The 20972-nt window shown below is 34.7% G+C and overlaps 1 protein-coding gene across 2 annotated transcripts in view; it reads left to right on the top strand.

Annotated features, from left to right (window-relative positions):
• FGF13 (fibroblast growth factor 13) overlaps positions 1-20972 on the top strand; it is a 610838-nt gene that overhangs the window by 343621 nt on the left and 246245 nt on the right. For both annotated transcript variants that reach the window (XM_049767522.1, XM_049767523.1), the window contains exon 3: positions 19574-19741. In XM_049767522.1, the coding sequence (XP_049623479.1) occupies positions 19574-19741 (168 nt within the window). The remainder of the gene's footprint in view (positions 1-19573; positions 19742-20972) is intronic.

The following is a 20972-nucleotide window of genomic DNA, read 5'->3' as shown; positions in this document are numbered from 1 at the left end:
CCTCACACCAATATTTATTGCAGCGCTATTTACAATAGCCAGACTTTGGAAACAACTAAGATACCCTTCAACAGGCGAAAGTCTAAAGAAACGGTGGTACATATACACAATGGAATATTATGCAGCTGTCAGGAGAGATGAAGTCATGAAATTTTCCTATACATGGATGCACGTGAAATCTATTGTGCTGAGTGAAATAAGTCAAAGGGAGAGAGAACAGTATTACAGAAAAGTATCACTCATCTGTGAGTTTTAAGGAAAATAAAAGGCATTTTTGTAAAGATTTTCAGAGTCAATAGAGAAGAGGGCTGGAAGGTCCAGTTCACGATATAAGCTCACCACAAAAATTGGTAAGTGCAGTTAGAAAAATAACTACATTGACTACTAACATAACAATATGAATGAATAAGGGAAGTAGAAAGCCTGTCTCAAATACAGGCAGTGGGGTTAGGGAGGTGGGAGATTTGGGGCATTGGTGATGGGAATGTTGCACTGGTGAAGGAGGATGTTCTTTTTACTACTGAAACCCAACTACAAACATGTTTGTAATCAAATTGTATAAATAAAGATACTAATTTTAAAAAAAAAGAAGAACTCAAACTTAAAAAAACTGAAGCAATCCAAAGTCTATTCTTTGGCCACAATAAAATGAAGCTATAAATTTCTAATGGAAGGAAGTTTGGAAAATTGACAGCTATGTGTAAATTAAGCAACCCAATCTTGAACAGCTAGTGTAGGAAGAAGAAATCACAAGGGAAATAAGAATATATTGAGAGGTTCATGAAAATGTAAATACAGCATCTCAAAACTTGAGAGATTTAGCAAAGGCATTAAGCAAATGGAAACTGTATAAACATAAGATCTCATATTAAAAAGGAAATGGCTCAAATGAATAAATATTTTATATTTGAGGAAATAACAAAAAATAAAACAGACAAAAAGACTGGTATATTGAACATTTGAATTTCTATTGGGGGAGCCACATGTGGCATGCTCAGTGATTACTCCTGACTTTACACTCAGACATCACTCCTGGTGGGTTAGCTGCATGCAAGGAAAATAAGTGCCCTCTATAATGTTCTATAACACTCCAGTTCCTATAAAGAAAATATTTAAATAGTCAGAGAAAATATATGTAAAATCAAAGAAAACAAAAATTAATTTTGAATTTTCAAAATTTAAAGACTTTTGGGGGGCTGAGCTCTGACACAAGTGATAAGGCCTTGCCCACGCTAGCCTAGGACAGACCATGGTTCAATCCCCCTGCATCTCATATGGTCCCCCAAACCAGGAGAGTAACCCCTGAGCATCACTGGGTGTGGCTCAAAAACCAAAAACCAAAAAAAAAAATTTAAAGACTTTAGCTATACTACCACAGGCACAAATGATGACACTAGGACCATTATTATTATTGTCCTTATATTGAAGAAAAAAATCAAAACAATATAGATTTAAAAAGAACTTGGAATAACTACATATTAACAAATGCTAAAACTAGGATAAACAAACTAATTCCTAAAATATGAAACTTACTGAGACTGAATAATTTACATTTATAAAATATGAATTAACCACTAGAAAGATTGAATGACTAATTTAAAAATCACTCAACAAAGAAAACTTCAAAGAAAGTGTTAATTTATTTTCTCTGGTCAATAAATTTTTTGTGATTTTCCTTCTATCAAATGAACTCTGAGTTTTTCCTCTTCTAGAAATCTGAGAAATATTAAAGGGTCCATATTTAAAATATAAAAGCCCCAAACCAGATGGTACCACTGGAAAACTAAACCAGCCATATATAGAAGAATTCACCATGTCCTTTTCAATCTTCAATAGAACAGTAAAGAAAATGACACAACCTAAATCTTTCCAAGAAACTAGTATCACTCTGATATCAAAGATTAATATGTCACAAGAATTTCAGGCCTCTATTACTTAACAATACAGATAGAAAACCTCTAATAAAATCTTATCAAGCTAATATTAGCAAAAAAATTTATTAATAATACATGATATTATCAAAAATAAATATAAGCAATAATAAATAATAAATAAATAAATAAAAGCTAATAAAATATTAGCAAGCATATTAAAAGGACTATACACATTACCAAGTGAGATTTAACTCAGTAATTCAAAGGTGGCTCAACATAAGAAAAAAAATCAATGCAGCATATCACACTAATGGAATGAAAGAAAAAAAGAATACACGATCATAATAATTAGTACATAAAAGATATTTAATAAAACCCAATACCTTTTCATTAAAAGAACTCTCATAGCAAGGAGTAGAATCTCTTCATCATGATAGAGGGCATTTATGAAAATTTTACAACTATGACATACTTTGTGATTATAAAAAGCTCAGTCTACCTAAAATTAGAATAAGACAGAAATGTTTACTGTCACCACTGCTATACAATATAGTGCTAAAATCTAAAACCATAAAACCTAGAATATAGAAAATGTGAATAGACTTTTCTCCAAAGATATAATGTCCACAAAGCAATAAGTGGCTTCACAATGTCAGTTGATTAATGAAAATAAAACCACAATGCAATACTACTCCTTACTCATTTAGATAGTTATAAATTTTCAGATAAAAATAGCAAGTATTGGCAAGGGTATGGGGAAATTTAAACTCTGCATAACAATGTAGGAAATGTAAAATGTTATAGCAGCTGTGGACAACAATTTGATGGTTCCCTAAAAGGCTAAACTTAGACTTATTATATGACTCAGCAGTTACTCTCCTAAGTATATATCAAAAAGAAATGAATGAGGGGCTGGAGTGAAAGCACAATGGTAGGGTGTTTGCCTTGCATGAGGCTGACCCAGGATGGACCTGGGTTCGATCCTGGGTGTCCCATATGGTCCCCCAAGCCAGAAGTGATTTCTGAGTGCATAGCCAGGAGTAATCCTGATCATCACCAGATGTGGCCCCAAAAATTTGAATGAAAATATGACACAGATGCATAATTATTCAAAAATATTCACTGCACCCTTATTTACAAAAATCAGTACTGGGAATAACCTAAAAGTCTATCAACAAACTAATAGGCAAAAGAATAAAATAAAATGTAGCACATATATATTAAGGATTTATAGTGTCACATAGAAAAATCTTTGTGCTAAGTGACTTAATTTAACACCAAATAGCAAGTATTGTATTTGCAAGTAGGTAAATTTATAGAGATAAAGAATATATTCGAGATTACCAGGAAATAGGAAGAGACAATTGAGAGTTATTCCTTAATTGTTAGAGTTTCTGCTGTGGCAACAAAGAAGTTTTAGATTTAGATATGTATTATATTTAAACAACATGGAGAATTTATTTGGCAACATTAAATGTGTACTTAGAATGTAAAATTTAAACATAAATCAAGTTTTATGGCACACTATAATGATAAACAATTTCTAATTGATATAATTATTTCAAGTGTGGTTATAATATTTAAAAGAAGTAACCGTATTCTTAAATAATATTTTTTTGAAACGGAAAATAAGGATTATCACAAACAAATCTCTTATAAGAATGGACAATTGCTTATTTAATTAGAGACTATCATTTAAAAAGATTATTGTGGGACCAGTGCCACAGGCAGGGTGTTTGTCTTGCAAGCAGACAACCACGGCTCTATTCCTCAGCATCCAATATGAATCCGCAAACCCTACCTGGAGTGATCCTGGCGTGTCAGCCAGGAGTAAACCTTGAGCACTGCCAGTGGTTCCAAAACAAGGCAAAAGTTATTTGGTGTTTTGGTCCACAACTGGCTGTGTGTAACAGATGCTCCCATAATATTTCTTAGGGGTTATTCCCAGTGGTGCTAAGTATATCTTGTGGTGCCAGGGATCAAACCTGAAACTCTGGCATGTATATCCTGCAGATCAACCCTTTGAGCTATCTTCCCAACCGAAAATGAAACATTTATATTTCAAATTTAGAATGACCATACTTCAAATGAAAGACACATTACTGCAACATTTTGAGTCTTCTCAGGCTCTATATTGATATTTGGATGTTTAGATGTTTTTGAGATGCCAAATAATAAATATTAAAAGAATAATTTCTCTTTATCATGATAATCTGTATAGAACAGATATGTTCTGTTCCATGACTCTGGTTCATCATCACCATAATTAATTTATTTTATGTTTACACAGCCTCATAATAATAGCGAATTTGTGGCTACCAAAGTCCCTGCCACTATTTGATGGTCATATAATAATTGGTTTCTCTGTTTAGAATATTACAAGCACATAATCAATATTTTGGATGAGTATTTTTCCCTATTAGAAGTGAGTTCATTTGAATATCCAATTCATATGACTGTTGGCAAAATCCAACAGTTTGTAGGTGAAGGATCAAAATCTTCAGTTTCTACCTGGCTCTTAACAGGGGCCTTTCTAAGCTCTTATAGATGCCCAGAGGTTTTTTGCCTGAAGATTAATCCCCTTTTAATGTTGACTGCCCACACTGATTAATAGGTCCTTTGGTTAACTGAAAATCAACTGATCAGGGACCTAAATTGCAACTTTAAGAATCTTAAACTTTGCTCTCTTCTAATATTATAGGTTCTAATATTATAAGCATATTATAGTTTCTGCCACCATTTGTGGGAGATTAGACAAGTCTAATACAACGCATACCACTCTAGCATGTATCGAATCCAATGAGGTGCCATAACCCATAATAGTAATAGATAGGGACAAAATAATGTTTTTTAATGTGACATGTATATTTATATCAGATACATATGTGCGATATGACTCAACTATGGAGACTGTGAAGTTCCCATATCTACATGGTGAAGCAGCAGCCTGAATACCCAGGACATATTACAGTTAAGATCTAGTCCATGCCCTAAATCTAGAACCAGGAGAAAGAATGGTGTACTTTTAGTTAAGATTAGCGGGCATAAAACCTAGAAGCACTGATGTTTCAGTTTGATTTAGAAGACAGAAAAACAATGGTCAGAATCAAAATCCATCAGGAAGAATTTCCTCCTTCTTAGGGAAAGCTTAGTCTTTTTTGTAACTCTGGCCTTTATTTCTTGGTTTAGATGCATCTAAATGAGAGAGTGAAGTGTTTTTTCAGTCTACTGGGTTGAATGTTAAGCACCTTCAAAAATACTAGCACAGAACTGCTCCCAATAATGTTTGACCAATAATTTAGGCACCCTATGGGTATTTCAGATAGATCTCTGGCTAGTTGACATAAAATTAATAATAACTGCATTTCTCACCACTTTCAAAGTGAGACTAACATATCTTTAAAAGTTTCTGCCTTTCCTGTAAATGCGAGTCTAGGTGCAGGGCTTTTCTTCTAGACTAAGAGCTATTCTTTTGACTATAGCCATTCTAGTTGTAGCCAGTAGCTGTTGTTGAAGTATTCTACATGTCTGTGTGGTTACAGCACTTTAAATTGTGTGTCGCCAGAGAGCTTCTGGGGGGAGAGGCAACTACACTTCCCCTGGATCAAAGAGACTAAGCTGACAGCAGGAGCTGAGGCAAGCTGCCTACCCTTGCTTCAGAGTCCCATATATAAATGTTTATTCTATTTTCTACTTGATTTTTCTTCTTCAATTTATTGCAACCATCCTAGATATAAATCAAAGAAATAGAAAACCACATTATAGTCTTCACAAGGAGCTGGGAAGAGAACTCTCAAAGTTCTTTACATAACAGATGAAATGGGAAAAAATTAGTCACTCAAAGTAGTACAGAATCTGTCTGTAATCATTTCTCTTCTAGATCTGAGTGAGAACAACTGTGGTCTCATCAAAAATCCTTTTTTTAAGACTTGACCTGAGGATATCTTTGCTATCTCAAGAGTCATATTCCAAACTTCTTGGGCTGTCTCACACGCTAAAAATTGTATTTGAAGAGTTCTCAGTAAAATCATTATTACACAAAGAGAGGAAAGGGGAAAAGAACGTCTCTTTTAACTCTAAAAATGTTACTGGTTGTGATTTTTCTGCATTTCATACAAACTCTTGTGTTCTCTTCTACTTAGCAATTAAATAAAATTATCCAGGGGAGAATTGATGTGGAACATTTTGTTTTGGCTTTCTTGTGTGCAATTGTGATCTTCACTTAGCTCGCCATTAAAGAGAACTCAAAGGACCCTTTTTAGTTTGAGGACAAGTAAATGTTTCTTGTCTCCCTGGCTGACAGTTTTTGAGCTGTGAGACTAGTTTCAATTTTTGGTGGTGCAAACATGTTTTTTTTTTGTATGAGTCCAATTAATGCAAATATTGGAGGCATGTCAGAGGGAACTAATTAGAAGTTCATTTGGGAAACTTATACTGCATACTGATATGGACACTTGGCTCCAGCAAAATCAAGAACAGTAAATTTATCGTTGCATTTATACCTTGCATTAAATATTCATATATAACATTTATTATCCCTTCTTCATATCCTTCTTGCTGCCTTAAAGTCGAATTTTTGATGGAGGTTCTTGTGAAGTAATAATAACATCACCAATCGCTAGTTATTTCCATATCAGCCTGGGATTTCCAGTCTCTTCCATCTGTGAAAGAACAAATCTATACACAGCCATATCTCCAGTTTATTCCTTTTTTGTTTTCTCTTTCTTCCCTCCCACCTTTACTGAAGTAGGAGTGCAGGTTTCCTGGTAACGGTCTGGTCATGAAAAACAGTGGCTAACATCATGAACCAGATTCTTGGGACTTGGCATTCTGTGACATTCTTGGCAATCTAGAAATTTTGGACTTATTCAGTATTCTAAAAGCCATGATTCTGGACAGTCATGAAAATTGTTTGAGTTTCCTGGGAAAATCAATTTACTTATTCCCAAATTGTGACCAAATTAAGAAACCAATTAAATTAGAAAGGTGCATAAGAGAAAAATATCACCTTAACTCCCCATAAAAGTATTAGTAGTAAATTAAGCTTCTATAAGTAAATCTAGATGTCTTAACAATCAGCTTCATAACTACACAGTTAGGAGCAGCTCTAGATTACAAGACTTTTTCTGCTCTCTTGCAAAGAGCATTCACCCACAGAATGTATAGGCACAAAGGAACAGAAATTTATGAATTACATGATAAGTTGGTGTTAGTGGAGGAAGAAAAACTGATGATCGTTTCTCTTTAAAAACCTTATCAAGATATGAAGGAATGTCAGAAAAGAGAAAAGTCAGCAGTATTTCGCTAGTGATCCTCACACTGAAGAAATTATTAAGGCATGTGAAGATGAAAATTTACATTCCCTTCCCATGAAAACAACTGATATGAGTTTAGAAATCATCTTTCTGGTCATCCCCATTTGAGCTTCTTTTTTGTTCGCTTATGTGCCACACCCAGCAGTTCTCTGGGCTTATGCATAGAGGTAACCTGGAAACCAAATGAGGTCTTGGTGTTCAAACCCATAATACCACTTGTCTTCTGTATCTGTCAGGTCCAATTAATGAATGCTGCTTCAAACATATGACATAACTTATATAGTCAAGTTTTGGCTTCTAAATTGGATGGGAAATGAAGGTTTTAAGGTTGTCTTCCAAGCATTGCTCTCCCCCAAGTTGGAGTGTTAAATATATATGGTGGAATTCTTGACATAATGAAAGAAGGAAAATAAACCTATAGAAGAAAACTAAGAGTGGTGTCAAGTTAAAAATAACACTTTTTTTCAAGAATGTTACTTTGTAAACTTCCCATCATCATCACCAGAGGGGATGTCTTTCCTCCTATACCTTAAGAGTAGAATTGGTTAATCCATCAACAGTAGATGTTTCCATTAGGGAAGTATGGTATATATAGACTCAACATTATAAATAGTCTGTCTATTAAGGCACCGTGACTTATAAAGTTATGATGGTTGTTTTTTAAGTACATTATTTTGAAGCACCATTTCCACCACTAGTGTCAACTTTCCTCTACCAGTGTCCCCAGATTCCCTCCCACCTGACTGCCAGCCTGACTCTGACAGGCACATTTTAAGTTTGGTTGTTGTGAGGATACTTACTTTTTTGATTCATCTATTTAGTACAGTTATCTTAGCTATCTCCATGGCTCTCTTGTTGAAACTTCTTTCAGGCCTTAGTCTAACGCTAATTTCTCATTGAGGATTCCTATATTATTTATATTATACTACAGTAATAGGAAGCTGACATACCAGTAGTTTGACTTATAAAAGTTTATGAGTCACTAACTTAGGTCTAAGAGCAATTCAAAGCACATAACTTCCAGTGACTCAAAACAATGGGAGGTCTCATTTAACTATTTACATAGCCAGTTCCTAAATTTCCACCCCCCATAGCAGATGTGTAAATTCAATGATAATCCAGGGTTTTCTCTATTTTGTTTCCATTTATCATATACTATATACAAACATTGGATACCTGGCTTCTAATGTTGGTTCCCTTTATATATTTATTGAAGGAATGTTAATAGGATATATTTTAGAGAGACTAAAACTTTAAAAGACATCTAATGTATATATTTTCTCAGGTTGAAGATGGTGAAAATTCATTAATTTTCCATATAATACTTGATTCTTAAACTTAAGGCATACAGGCTTTAAGATACAATTAAATTTTTAATAATATATTTATTTAAGCACCATGATTACAAACATAATTGTAGTTGGGTTTCAGTCATAAAAAGAACACCCCTGTCACCAGTGCAACATTCCCATCACCAATTAGTTTTTTAGCACTGAGGGTGGAATAGTGTTTGCTTTTTCTCGTAATAACTAATTACTGAACCAATTGGCCTCTGTAAAGCCAACTTATTACTATTTTAATAATTCTCTCAGTTATAATTAGACACATTGCACAGGTACAAAACTTACTTTCTAGAGACTCTAAACAACAATTGGAGTGCTAATTTTCTCATTTTGGGGGTTAGCTGAATTCAATTTCTGATAAGATGTAGGCTTCAGAGATCCTGGGGTTGGACTACTAGTATGCCCAGAACCTGTAATTACTCCTATGACAGGATGCTCCATAGGTAGGAACACCCTGGTTTTTTAGGCCAAGGGTATTTCCTTTCAAATTTGCTGTGCCTATGCAAAAAAAAGAAAAAGAAAAAGAAAAAACAACTGTCACCCAACCCTTTTATTTGCTTTTTTAGGTAGGGTCTCCCACCTTTCTCATAGATTCTCGGAACATGAATTACTTTATTTTACCTCATATTTCTGTATTTTCTACAAACTTGAGAAGGACAAAAAAGAGGATGTGGGCCAGGGCCATGTGGTCTCAGATGCACTAGTGGAGATTTAAAAAAAAGGACAAAAATAATACCCAAGCCAATGTCAACAACAATAGAATCAATACATAAAATGGGCCTGTTACATGAGCAGGCCAGCAGACTAAGGGTGGAGGTATAGAATGCATGCTGGGAAATTTGGTGGAGGGCTGTCAACATCAGTAGTGGAAATGTACCTAATTCATTGTCACTGTATACCTGAAATCTAACTATAAAGGACTTGTAATTCACAATGGTTTCAATAAAAATTATAAAAATAAAATATGTGTATCATATTTTAAATAAGGAGGTATTTTGAATGACTATTGGTTTCAATAAAATTATAAAAATAAAATATGTATATCATATTTGAAATAAGGAGATATTTTGAATGACTATTTTTGCAGTTAAATTATATGGAACTCTAAAATTCAGAGTAGTAATAAACTTGGTTCTTATAACCTTATTAGTAATCAACTCAGGATCATTATCAACTACTTGAAGTTATATGTATTTGTTGGCCCTTGATTTCCTTCCTCTGTATTTTAAAATGTATTTCTATACTTTCAAAAATAATTTTAAAAAGTTTATTTACAGATATTTATATGGTAGAGTTTTAGGCATTCAAATTCAAGTGTCAAATTCCCTCTGTTACCCATGTTCTCTTCCCATCCCCATCCTGCTTCTTTAACAGGCACATTTTATGATTAATTACTGTATTTTGCTTATTATATTTAGTATCATTAACTCTGGTTTAGATATATACATACCTCTATACCACTAAGGCCATTGCCCATTGCTTTTGTAATCTCTCATCTCTTACACTGTTAATTTGCCCTGACTTTTTTTTCCTGTTTCTCTGTCTCCTCTATTTCCTTCTTTTAGTCTTCAGAGCTCCTATGAATACACTATTCTCAAATAATCTAGGCCTCTGCCCTCTAGCTTCAGGTCATGTAATTTGCAATCTTAATGATTGCAATCTTAATGATATCTGCTGCCTCAAAGAAAAACATTCACAGTTGTCCAGGGATTAATACATGAGTATCTTTGAGGATACCACTATTCTGGTACTAGAGACATATTCACATACATTAGATATGATATAGTGAGCAAGAAAAGGGCACTGGTGGCATGAGGGTCAGAATTTGAATTCAAGTATGCATCTTGATAGCTAGGAAAGTTTGGACATGCTTCATAGCTTGTTTGACTTTTCCATCCTCTGTGTCCAATGCAACAATAATGATGACTGCCTCAGGGGTTGTTGTAAATATTGGAAGTGATGTATGAAATCATCTAGTGCACACTAGACACTCTTGTTTACTTCCTTTTAAAAGGTAACATCCCTATTTCTCATGTTCTTACCAGTGTGAGCACCATGGGCAGCTCAGAGTCTACCTCAGAAGACCTTACTTTCAGTAAGATAAAGGAGGCCAAGTGCTCTTTTGCTAAAACCTCATTTAACCAGCTGGGTTTGTGGAATGAGGGGGAAGTTTAATCTAAGTGTTTATGATTCATTTACACCTAAATCATTAAATGCTATTTTAGGAACATTTGATGGCTTGGGGCTTTTAAAATAATTGTAATGCCTTTTTTCTTAAACAGAAATGCTGCCAAGAGTAAACAAACTCAAATACCATTTGCTCTGAAACTCTTCTCCAACAAATTGAGAGTGGGTTTTTGACCTGGCACCATGTATTCTTCCATCTGCATTCACTGCAGGGACAGCCCTCCTGAGAAGAAAAAGAAACACCAGCTCTAGTTACTGAATGGAGAATTAGAAACGGTGGCAAGCATAAGTGCAAAGCACTAATTTAATTGAGCTCTTTCTTTTTTAGAATTATTTTCTGGATTGCAGCTACTATAATGAGGAACTTTGTTCCCAGGCTTTCCACTAGCCAAAATATGCTTCTTTTTAACTATCGAAAGAAGAGAGTATTTCTTCTCTAACGTATACATGAGATCTGCATTTCTTGATGGTGTTGAGGATCATTTGAGCTTGTAAACTGATGAATATGTGTTGCAGTCAAATTGAACTAACTGCCTTTCTATGAGCTCCAGTGCAGCTTGTGACAAACTAGGGAGAGAAGTATGTAACCAAGTGTTTCTTTTGAATGAAACAAGATGCCCCAGGACTCATGCCTTGATCACCTAGAAGAGTCTTCTACCTCTTTCCTCTGGTTTTTTCATGTCTTTGTTGCTTCTCAAATGCCTATCACAGCTTTATCCCATGGAATGCCAGGTAACACAAAGCTACAGATATATTGCCATGCATCATAGTCTTTGAAAGCCGTTTCTTAGAGTTCAACCAACCCTACAGTCTCTTTGACTTTTCCCTCCGCTGTATCCCTCTTCATTACCCATGTTCTCTTCCCATCCCAGCCTCCTTCCTTAACAGGCATATTTTATGATTAATTACTGTACTTTGATTTTCATCCTAAGTATCATCCTCAGACACTGCCCATTGCTTTTGTAATCTCTCATCTCTTATAATAGCATCATAATAATGCAACAATAATGACAATAATAATGTCTACCTCAGGGGTTTGTAAATATTGAAGTGACATGTAAAATCACTTTGATCTTTTGTCATTTCTTGATGCTTCCTGACAAAGGTTAAGTCAAGAATGACTACACATGTACTTGAGTGAAATTTTATCAGTGTTTCTGAGGATGGAAGGAGAGATCCCAATGGAAATTAGAGGTATGGATAATCACAGAACACGGGCAGGAAGGCAATAAAATCTGCTTGCTTAAGAATAAAGATAGTGTTTTTGATGAGTTTCTATTTAGTATTATTTTGAGGAGTTATGGAGATTTTAGGGTAAGCTTAATGCCATTGGTTACTCTAAGTTATACAAATTTTAAGCAACATCACAATAATTTTCCACTCACTATCAGAATCAACAGAGCCCATTGGATGATTTCATTTGTTATTTCCTGTATTATTTCCTGTGTGCTCAAAATATCTCATGAGACTTGGGGTAACTCTAAAATTTGTCTTAGATCTTATTTTTGAGATACTAAATATAATATGAAGCACTAATGATAATGAGTAGTGATTATTTGGGATGCTATGTCTAAAAATATGTGGCCAGTGAGCACATTTGTTAGAAAAAAATGGGCTTAAATCTGGAGAATATACTCTAGAATATTATAGAAACCTTATATTCTAGTAAATTCAAGGAACTTTATTCCTCTACTATACAAGTAGAGAAGATTTATAGGTGAGAGTAGAGTTTATAGAGCAATTTAGTCTGTAATGTTGCCCAGAAAGGTAATAAAACCTAAGGCTGATAAGATTCCTGGAAAGAAAGTTTTGTGAGTAGTTCTAACATAATTTTGTATGTCTAACTGGAATACTACTTAGAAAAAAGTGATTTGAGGCCAGGGATAGAGCTGAGAGAGCTAGTGCTCTTGCTTTGCATGTGAGCAGCTCAAGTTCAGTCCCATGTAACACATGCCCCCTCCCAGATAAACCAAAACTGATCCCCAAGAAGTTTCAGGACTAATTTCTATATGCTAACAGGTATGCTCCCTCAAAAATAAATGTATAAGAAACGACATTTCTCTAGACTAAGAGACTCATGTAGATTCAGACAAATATACATACATATTGGGTAAAGCTACCTGTCTTTGTCTATAACTTAAAACATTTTGGTTGACACAAGTTGGGAAGGAGAATGATGCTGTCATCTAATCAATAGAAGCAAATGGGGGATATTATTAAACATTGGTGATGCATAGGATGACCTTTCAAAACCTAGATTTTTCAGTCCTTTTGATCAAAAGTGCTAGTAAAGATAAATATTGCCCAAGTACAAATCATACTATTTTTGTTGTTGTTGTTTTTGCATATCATACTATTTTTAAACTGAGAAAAGAGACTTGAAGTAGCATTCCAAAAAGTTGCCCAATATTTGTGGCACCTAGAACTATGTGCCTTCCCTGTGTTAAGCTAAACTAAACATGTCTTACCCATTCATCTTAAAACTCGTCTTGACTCCTTAGAAGGGTCTCAGTTTGCACTGTGATGTTACCATATATAAAGCAATGTGGATCATTAGGAAACCAAAGGTGAAATAAAATAGATTGAGAAATAATTCTTGTTCCTTGGGAATTTGTATTCAGGTTATAGATGGGAGATAACTATGTGTAAGTAATGTTCAATCTAATGTTTCCTTGAAAGTCTGTGATAATGATTGAGATAATGGTAGAAAAGCTGTGATATGGCATAAGATAATTCTCCATAGAGATAATATGTAAATTAAGTCAGTTATTTATTGTCCTCAAAATGTGGAAAAAAGCAAAAAAGTGGGGCATCCTTGAATTGTTTAATGTTTGAAAATGTTTGAATATATGAGGGATGCATTATGCTAGACCTCACACATAATGAGAAGAAAAGAAATATATTGTTTCTGCCTCGGAGATCTTATAGAATTTGACAAAAAATAAATACATATATACATAAATTGATTATAGATATCTGCATATACAAACCTACCTCATGTGATTAAAATTACAACTCCAAGGAGATTGTATTTAGGTATATCCCTGAAGGGCATAAAAGGGGAATCATAGTAGTTATGTATGATAGTAATTTGTAGATTGGGAGTCATTCACTATTGGGAGGCAATATGCATTGAATTTTACCATGAAAAGAAAAAGTCAAAATAAAACAGAATTGGACAGAAGACCTACTAAGTAGTGCTTGTCTGGGGATAACAGAGATAAAGAAGATATGTAAAAAAAAAAAGAACAGAAAATATGTAAAATCTCTAGAACTATTTTAAAGTTGTTTCAACCTTGATCATAAGTCAAGTGATCATTAGTTTTGATAACATACCTTTCAGAGAATTATCAAGTTGCTTACTTACATTTAAATATATTATCTTGATAGTATACATGGTCGTGGTAAATCTTAAATATTATATGTCATATGTTGATATCATAAGTAAATTATATAATCTACTTATACTATCGTAAGTAGTGAGTTATAAGATAGTTTAAGTACTACCTGAGATGGGGCATAGGTCTGGAGTTAATACATTCTATTTTTGAATGTACTTTTTAGCTCAGTGGCCTGAAATAGGCATTTTTATCCCATTTTCTTGTCTCTTTCACATTATGTTAGGATATTTGAGGACTTGTATAATTTACTAAATTTTCAGCCCTGTGGAAAATTTTATTTGTTTATTGGAGTTACAAATACATGTCTAATATCCCTTACAATCCAATTACATTCCATTGGCAATCTCAGATTTTATATAATATAAAATCATGTATCACTAATTACATTGAATCATCTTTGTGAAACATTAATTTAAAAAAACATTTTCAAATAATTGGGGTTTTGTTTACTGCTTCTCATAAACTTTGTGGATTACTTTGGTCCATTGAAGGGTCAATGACTTTGAAGCATAGTTTAGTTTCCTCAGCTATCTCAAGTTGTGTTTATGCCTTTGGCTAAAAAAGAAAATTTTGTTAGAAAAGAGATAATCTTTGAAGATAAAAATATAAAAACTCAGTCTATGTTATTTATACATCAGTGCTTATGTATAATGATACTACAATGCTGGAAAATCCATTGACATTATAGTTCCTAGGTTGTGCATTTTTAATAATTATGTGCCTTGTCAATTATGTGCCTTCTCCTAATCCTTATCTATATTATTTAAGACAGTGGTCTTAAGATATCATTTCATGGATCTGTGACAGCATGCAAAAATATAAAAGTTAAAAACAGCTGGTCTACCATCATGGTTCTAACTATTGCTATGTACTAGGATGCAGGATATATGTCAGTCTGGCAGGGCAAAAATATTGAAGAACACTATTTTAAGATAAGGGTCGCATTATCTAGAGAAATTCTTTTTTGGAATAAACTGGAGAATTGCCCTGTAGTATTGTGTAAAAATCCTAAATATTTGAGTAGCTTTTGACATACCCAATGTTATATATAGTGAAAAGGTTATAGAGTAACAATAACTTAGTTTTCTAAACATAGAAGATATAAATTATTGTCAACATTAATAAATTATAATTTAGGGTTGGAGTACAGGAACTTAACCAACTCTGATCCAAACTGTGATATAGTCTTCTAAGTACCTTGAATTCTGATCTCTGAACATAAAATTAGGGGTATGCCTTAAACACTACCAGATGTACCCTCCATAATAAACAAACTCTCCAAAAATAAAAAACACATTTAATCATATATTGCATTTTAATAAATTCTTATTTTATCTATACTTAAATCCGGATCTAGAGTGATGCTTTCTTTATGTCTATTTTTAAATGATAATACTACATTTCTGTGAACATGTGTGACCCAAGTCTAGTTACCATGCTTAAAATTAAACTTTTTTTCCATAAATATGCTCCCCTCCAACCCTACTCTATCTTGATAACTAGTGAAAAAAACTTTGAAGTAGAGTAGAAGTGGTTTAGTGCCAGGTCAGTTTTCTAGTTTTGTGGTTTGGAACACAATTCTAGATTCAGATATTATTCACTAGAAATCCATTTGTATGAGGAACTAGCTCTTACATAAAATAGGCTCATAGCTTTTAGCCTTTATTGTACTATCAAAGTCTTTATTTTTTTTTCACCTCTATGGCTGAATATGCTGCCTATCAGTGAATGTGTGACTGTGGATGTGTGGATTGGTATGTTTGCATTTGTCTCTTCCAACTACCCACAACACTTGTGAGACTTTGGTGTCATGAGTAGGGGATCTGTGTGATCAAAGCCAAAAACTATGGCTAAGTGGACAGAATTTCCTGACACAGGCCTACTTCTTGGCAGTTTTTGTAATGGGACTCAGAGGACTTCTAAAATCAGGGTACCCCATGGTCCAGGAATCAACCAAGAAACATTCTTATTCTCATTAGCTATCTTGAACAGTCAAGGTGAACCTCTGCAAGTTTGTGGAAATTGTTCTTCCACTTTCTGGTGTTTTTTTTATCTTTATTTCCAAATGTTGATTAATCTAATTTGGGAAAGGGTAGGTGGAGTCATTTAATAAGTGTGGGAAGTCGTTTACAAAACTAGAGGAGAGTAATTGTCTTCAGAGAATAGAGGTCACATATAAGAAAGGAATACACTATCAAATGGAAAATGTCAAAAGTATTGGTTTGGACATGGAGTAGATGTCCCATAATTGTGCCAGAGATAATTTAACAGGCTGTAGAGGATTCTTTGTATGTGGGAAACATGCATAACCCCACCTAGGACCTCCAGGTGTGAGGCCAGAGCCAAGATAGCTTCTCAGCATTCCTGACTCTTCCACCCCAAGACATAATAGCATCCCATTTTTATGACTTGACTTCATTGAACTATCCATTTCCTAGAACTAGTCTCCTTTGGAAATATTCCATCACTAATTTTTAATTTGTTTGTTTTGGAACCATAGCCAGAAGTCACAGGACTCATTCCTGGCTCTGTGTTCAGGGGTATTTCCTTGTGGTGCTCAGGGACCATCAGTGGTGCCAGAGATCAAATATAAGTTGGCCACATGCCAAACAAGCACCCTACTTGCTATATTATTGCTCTGGCCCTTTCATCACTAATTTAAGGAAAAAGAATTAGGCCTTAAGGCTGGGGTCTTGTAGAAAGTCCACCATTTGTCCTGTTGTCTTTGTAAATATGTTGCAGTCCTTAAGGGATACCAGTGAATCAGTGGATTTTAATGAAATACTTTTGTATTTTATCTAGAGTGTCCTCAATTTCAGGAATTTTATAGACTCTACTAAAATACTGTCTATGTGCAACATCATTTAAAAACTACTAACTGTTTATAGCTCTGTCTGTGTCAACATGACACTAAGCTGTTACTCTTTTTACTTGTTTTCTCTGAATAACTGATGCTTAGAGCTGGAGCAGGGACAGTTTGAGACCTAAAGCCAAGCCATTAACTCCCAGATGTTCACGATTTCCAAGGAAATGTTCTGCGCCTGTGGTTATTACTCACATGGCCCTTTAAATGTTCTCCTCTTGGCACCTTTGGCACTTTGCTTTGAAAATTCGATTTGAAGAAAGAACAGGAGAGAGAATTTTGTGGAAAGCAATTATCTTGCACTTTTGTGACCTTCATGCTTTCCCATTATGATAAATTTGGGGGCTAGTTCTTGTAACAGTCAGCATGTCATGTCATTTTCCCTCGAATTTTGTTGCATGTTACAGATAACCAGTTGTATCTAATTAAACAATAATGGTGGCAGTGCAGGGCATTTTCTGGGAATTAATGACCAGCTGGGAAAAGCTGATGGTTGAAGAGTCAGCCAAAGGCTATTTGCTTCAGTCAGCTATGAATTTCCAAAAATGCCCATTTGTGATATCATTGTTGGTATTGAATATAAAAAAGGAAGAAAAATCACTGACTTTTATCATGTTCCTCTGAATACAAATATTCCTAGTTTCATAATGCTCCCAAAATATTATTTTAAAACTTTGAACATTTTACTTCCAATTGTCCTTTAATCAATCTGAAAATGTCTCATATAAAGTGTATGAAAATGGGCTTTCTCGGCTTCCATAGAATTCTGAATGTTTGCTTTCCTATTTTTAAGAGTTCCAGTTTGTGGAATAGTCTTTACGTATTTGGGGATAGTCCAATGAAAACTTTTCTTCAACTCTCTTGCTCTTTTATCATACCCTAACTATCTCATCATGGAGATACGGTTGTAAATGTTTAAAATAACTGCTGGTGCCAGTGAAGATGTGCATTGAAAATGAGATTCTAAGGAGTTAGTCTCATTCCTAGTAGATAAAGGGAATTCTTTGCCAGGAAAAGTTGTGGTGGTGTGTCTATATAGTATTTCTGATTATTGTTGCATAGCAATAAGGGAAAATAGAAAAAGAACTAAAATATTCATCACCTTACTGCATAATTGAATGGCTTATAAAGGAGAAAGAGATTCCACATACAGACACTATTTTAAGAACTTGTTCTAAATTCATAGTATAATTTAAAAGTTCTGTAGAGGGTCAGAGAGATAATATAATGGGTAGGGCTTTTACCTTACAATATAGTCCCAGACTGAATGCTGGACTTCCACAAGGTCCCCATGGGTCTCACCAGGAGGGGTCTCTGTTGCAAAGAGAGAGGAGTAAGTTCTAAGAACAGCATAAAATCAAAAATAAAACTATTATGTTGATATTTGTTCCATATATTTTTACCTCCAGCATAAAAAGAAGTTCTTAAATCCCATTAAGATCCCAAAGAGCTGATGAGTTTTGTCAAACCTAGAAACTACTTCCCATACAATTTCTGACATCAGCTATTTTGATTTTCTAAACACTACAGCACTATTCTTCCTATAAGAAGCTTGCTGATGATAACACTCCCCCCTAAATGCATGTTAAGTGTATGTATTTGGGGGAGTCAAATGAGTCAGCACATCATTAATCATAGCTTTGGAGGCACTGACTCATTCCTGGTAGAATGGAATGGTCTCATTGGGAAGGGTGTAAAAGAGGAAGAAAAAAACCATTTTGGGATTAGTTCCTTATTTATCCAAATGTACATGAAATTTGTATTCACTTTGGTGGGTGGCTATCAGACTAAAAAATGTTGTAGTAGACCCTGTAAAAGCAGACACCTTGTTTTTACAGGAGGAAACACTAGAAATTCACACTTTTAATTAAGAAATGCATAAGGGATCTAGACATGAAAATGTGAACTGCAAGGGCTTGGATATATATACCTCTAAGGTCCAAATGAGTGAGCAGACACTTCGACAATATAGCAAGTGGATGTTGACTTAGTGTTGCTGATTAGGTTCATCCAGTGCATTTGAAATAATATTAAGAAAGGTTCAAACCTTTAAAGAATATTAGTAACAGTCCCCTTCATTTGAGAATTAAAAAGGTAAACAGCAGTACCCCGATTCTTCTCAGTATATGCTATATAGAGAGTAAGTTCTCAGAAGAGTCCAACCAAGAGAAAAAATGTTTAAGTCATCCAATGCTAATTGGTATACATTTGTCAATATTACTAGTAGATATTTATATTGTATCTCAATGAAAATATGTGAGTTCTACCTAGTATTTATAGCATGGTTATTGATATGAAAAGAGTTTATCTCTCCTCTGGAAATTTGACACTTAAATTTCTTTATACTAACAATATATACCCACATACATATATGTGTGTGTGTGTGATATTTAAGTAAGCTCTTTCCAGAGCTTCATTATTTCAAACTGAGTCCCTAAAACCAGTCAACTAGCTTTTTGTTTCTTTTTTGCAATCTTTCTTAACAATGTTGTTTCTTTAGTCTTCTCTGGAAGTAGATTTGATTTAATACCTTCGCCACTGCTTTCCTGAAGCTCTAACTTTAGTTCATTTTGTTATGTGGTGACCACAGTTCTGGATGACGCCCCCCCTGGCACACAGGAATACATTATGTTACGGCAAGATTCCATCCAATCTGCGGAATTAAAGAAAAAAGAGTCCCCCTTTCGTGCTAAGTGTCACGAAATCTTCTGCTGCCCGCTGAAGCAAGTACACCACAAAGAGAACACAGAGCCCGAAGGTTTGTGCACGACAGACGCGTGTTTTGCTTGTTTTCTCTCATTCTTCTATCTTTCTTTCGTTCTTTCTTTCTCTTTCTTTTGGATTGTGCATTGCCCTCTGGTGTGCTGTGTGTTGTGGGACCCCCTCGCAGTCTTAGGAGCCCCCCCCCCCGGCTCGCTGGTGAATGTGTTATGCAGTCTCAAATGTGACACTGGATAATACAATCATCTCTGACACAGCTCGCAGCCTCTTCCTGCTTCTCAACGCTGAAACGGTTTCATCTGGTGCCATTTACACTTTGCCCATTTTGGCTGTTAAAGTTGCTTGCTCCTGTAGCCAACATCTGGCCTCAATCTGTTCCCATCACCTTGCATTCCTGAAGCTGGGGGAATAGCACTTCAAAAATGAAATTACGAGAAGATTGCTCCAAATTCTTGAACTCTCCTCTCTATAAAGCTTCTGCATTGCGCTCGAAGAATGCTCATGATCTTCTTAGTTCGCCGAAGCAGGTCCAGACCTCCCATGTAATGCACGCCCAGTTTCACATTGCCATAGTGAAATTGCATGCTTCCAGGAAACTATGCGTAGTTTTGTCTTTCTTTGCAGCTCAAGAACAGGTTTGGAAAACTACTTGTTACTTTAACTGAGATCAATAAGGTGTTCGTTGCAATTCATGGCACAGAGTCTATCTTTAAAGAATTTGGTGGTATTCAGAGAGACTACTAATTTGTTGGTTATAACTTTCTTGCATGCATCGAAAAGCAACTTTTTTTTTCTATTTTTACAAAGCATATGTATCAAACTTTTGGACATCGCTGTGCATTCTAACTTCCAGAAGGACGTTTGAGAGCTATACTGTCTAAATTTACTGTAAGACAATCCCTATTTCCTCATTTTAAATACTATACATGCTGTTTATGAATGAGTATTATTGAAAGAGAAAAATCACTCTATCCTTTGCCATTTTTGCATAATTGCTCCTGGGACAAATTCTCAAGATGACCTCATTCCTATTTCAAGATGCCCTTTGCAACACTGTAAAGTTACAACTGTGTTTCTGACCTAGAAAAAACCTGACCCGTGGTTCTGCTTCAAGTATGGTATGTAAGGAAATTATTCCAAATTTTCTCTAGCCTGATGTTGCGAAAACAAACAAATGTTTGCTTCTCACAGTGTCTCTCCTTCATTAAAAGAAGAAATTTAATGTTTATTAGAATAAAATTAGAAGTGTGCATTTTTCTATGTTTAAT

The sequence above is a fragment of the Suncus etruscus genome, chromosome X (assembly GCF_024139225.1).
Source record: "Suncus etruscus isolate mSunEtr1 chromosome X, mSunEtr1.pri.cur, whole genome shotgun sequence".
NCBI lineage: Eukaryota > Metazoa > Chordata > Mammalia > Eulipotyphla > Soricidae > Suncus > Suncus etruscus.
The sequence above is the reverse complement of the archived record's forward strand: the minus strand, read 5'-3'. Positions and strand labels throughout refer to the sequence as shown.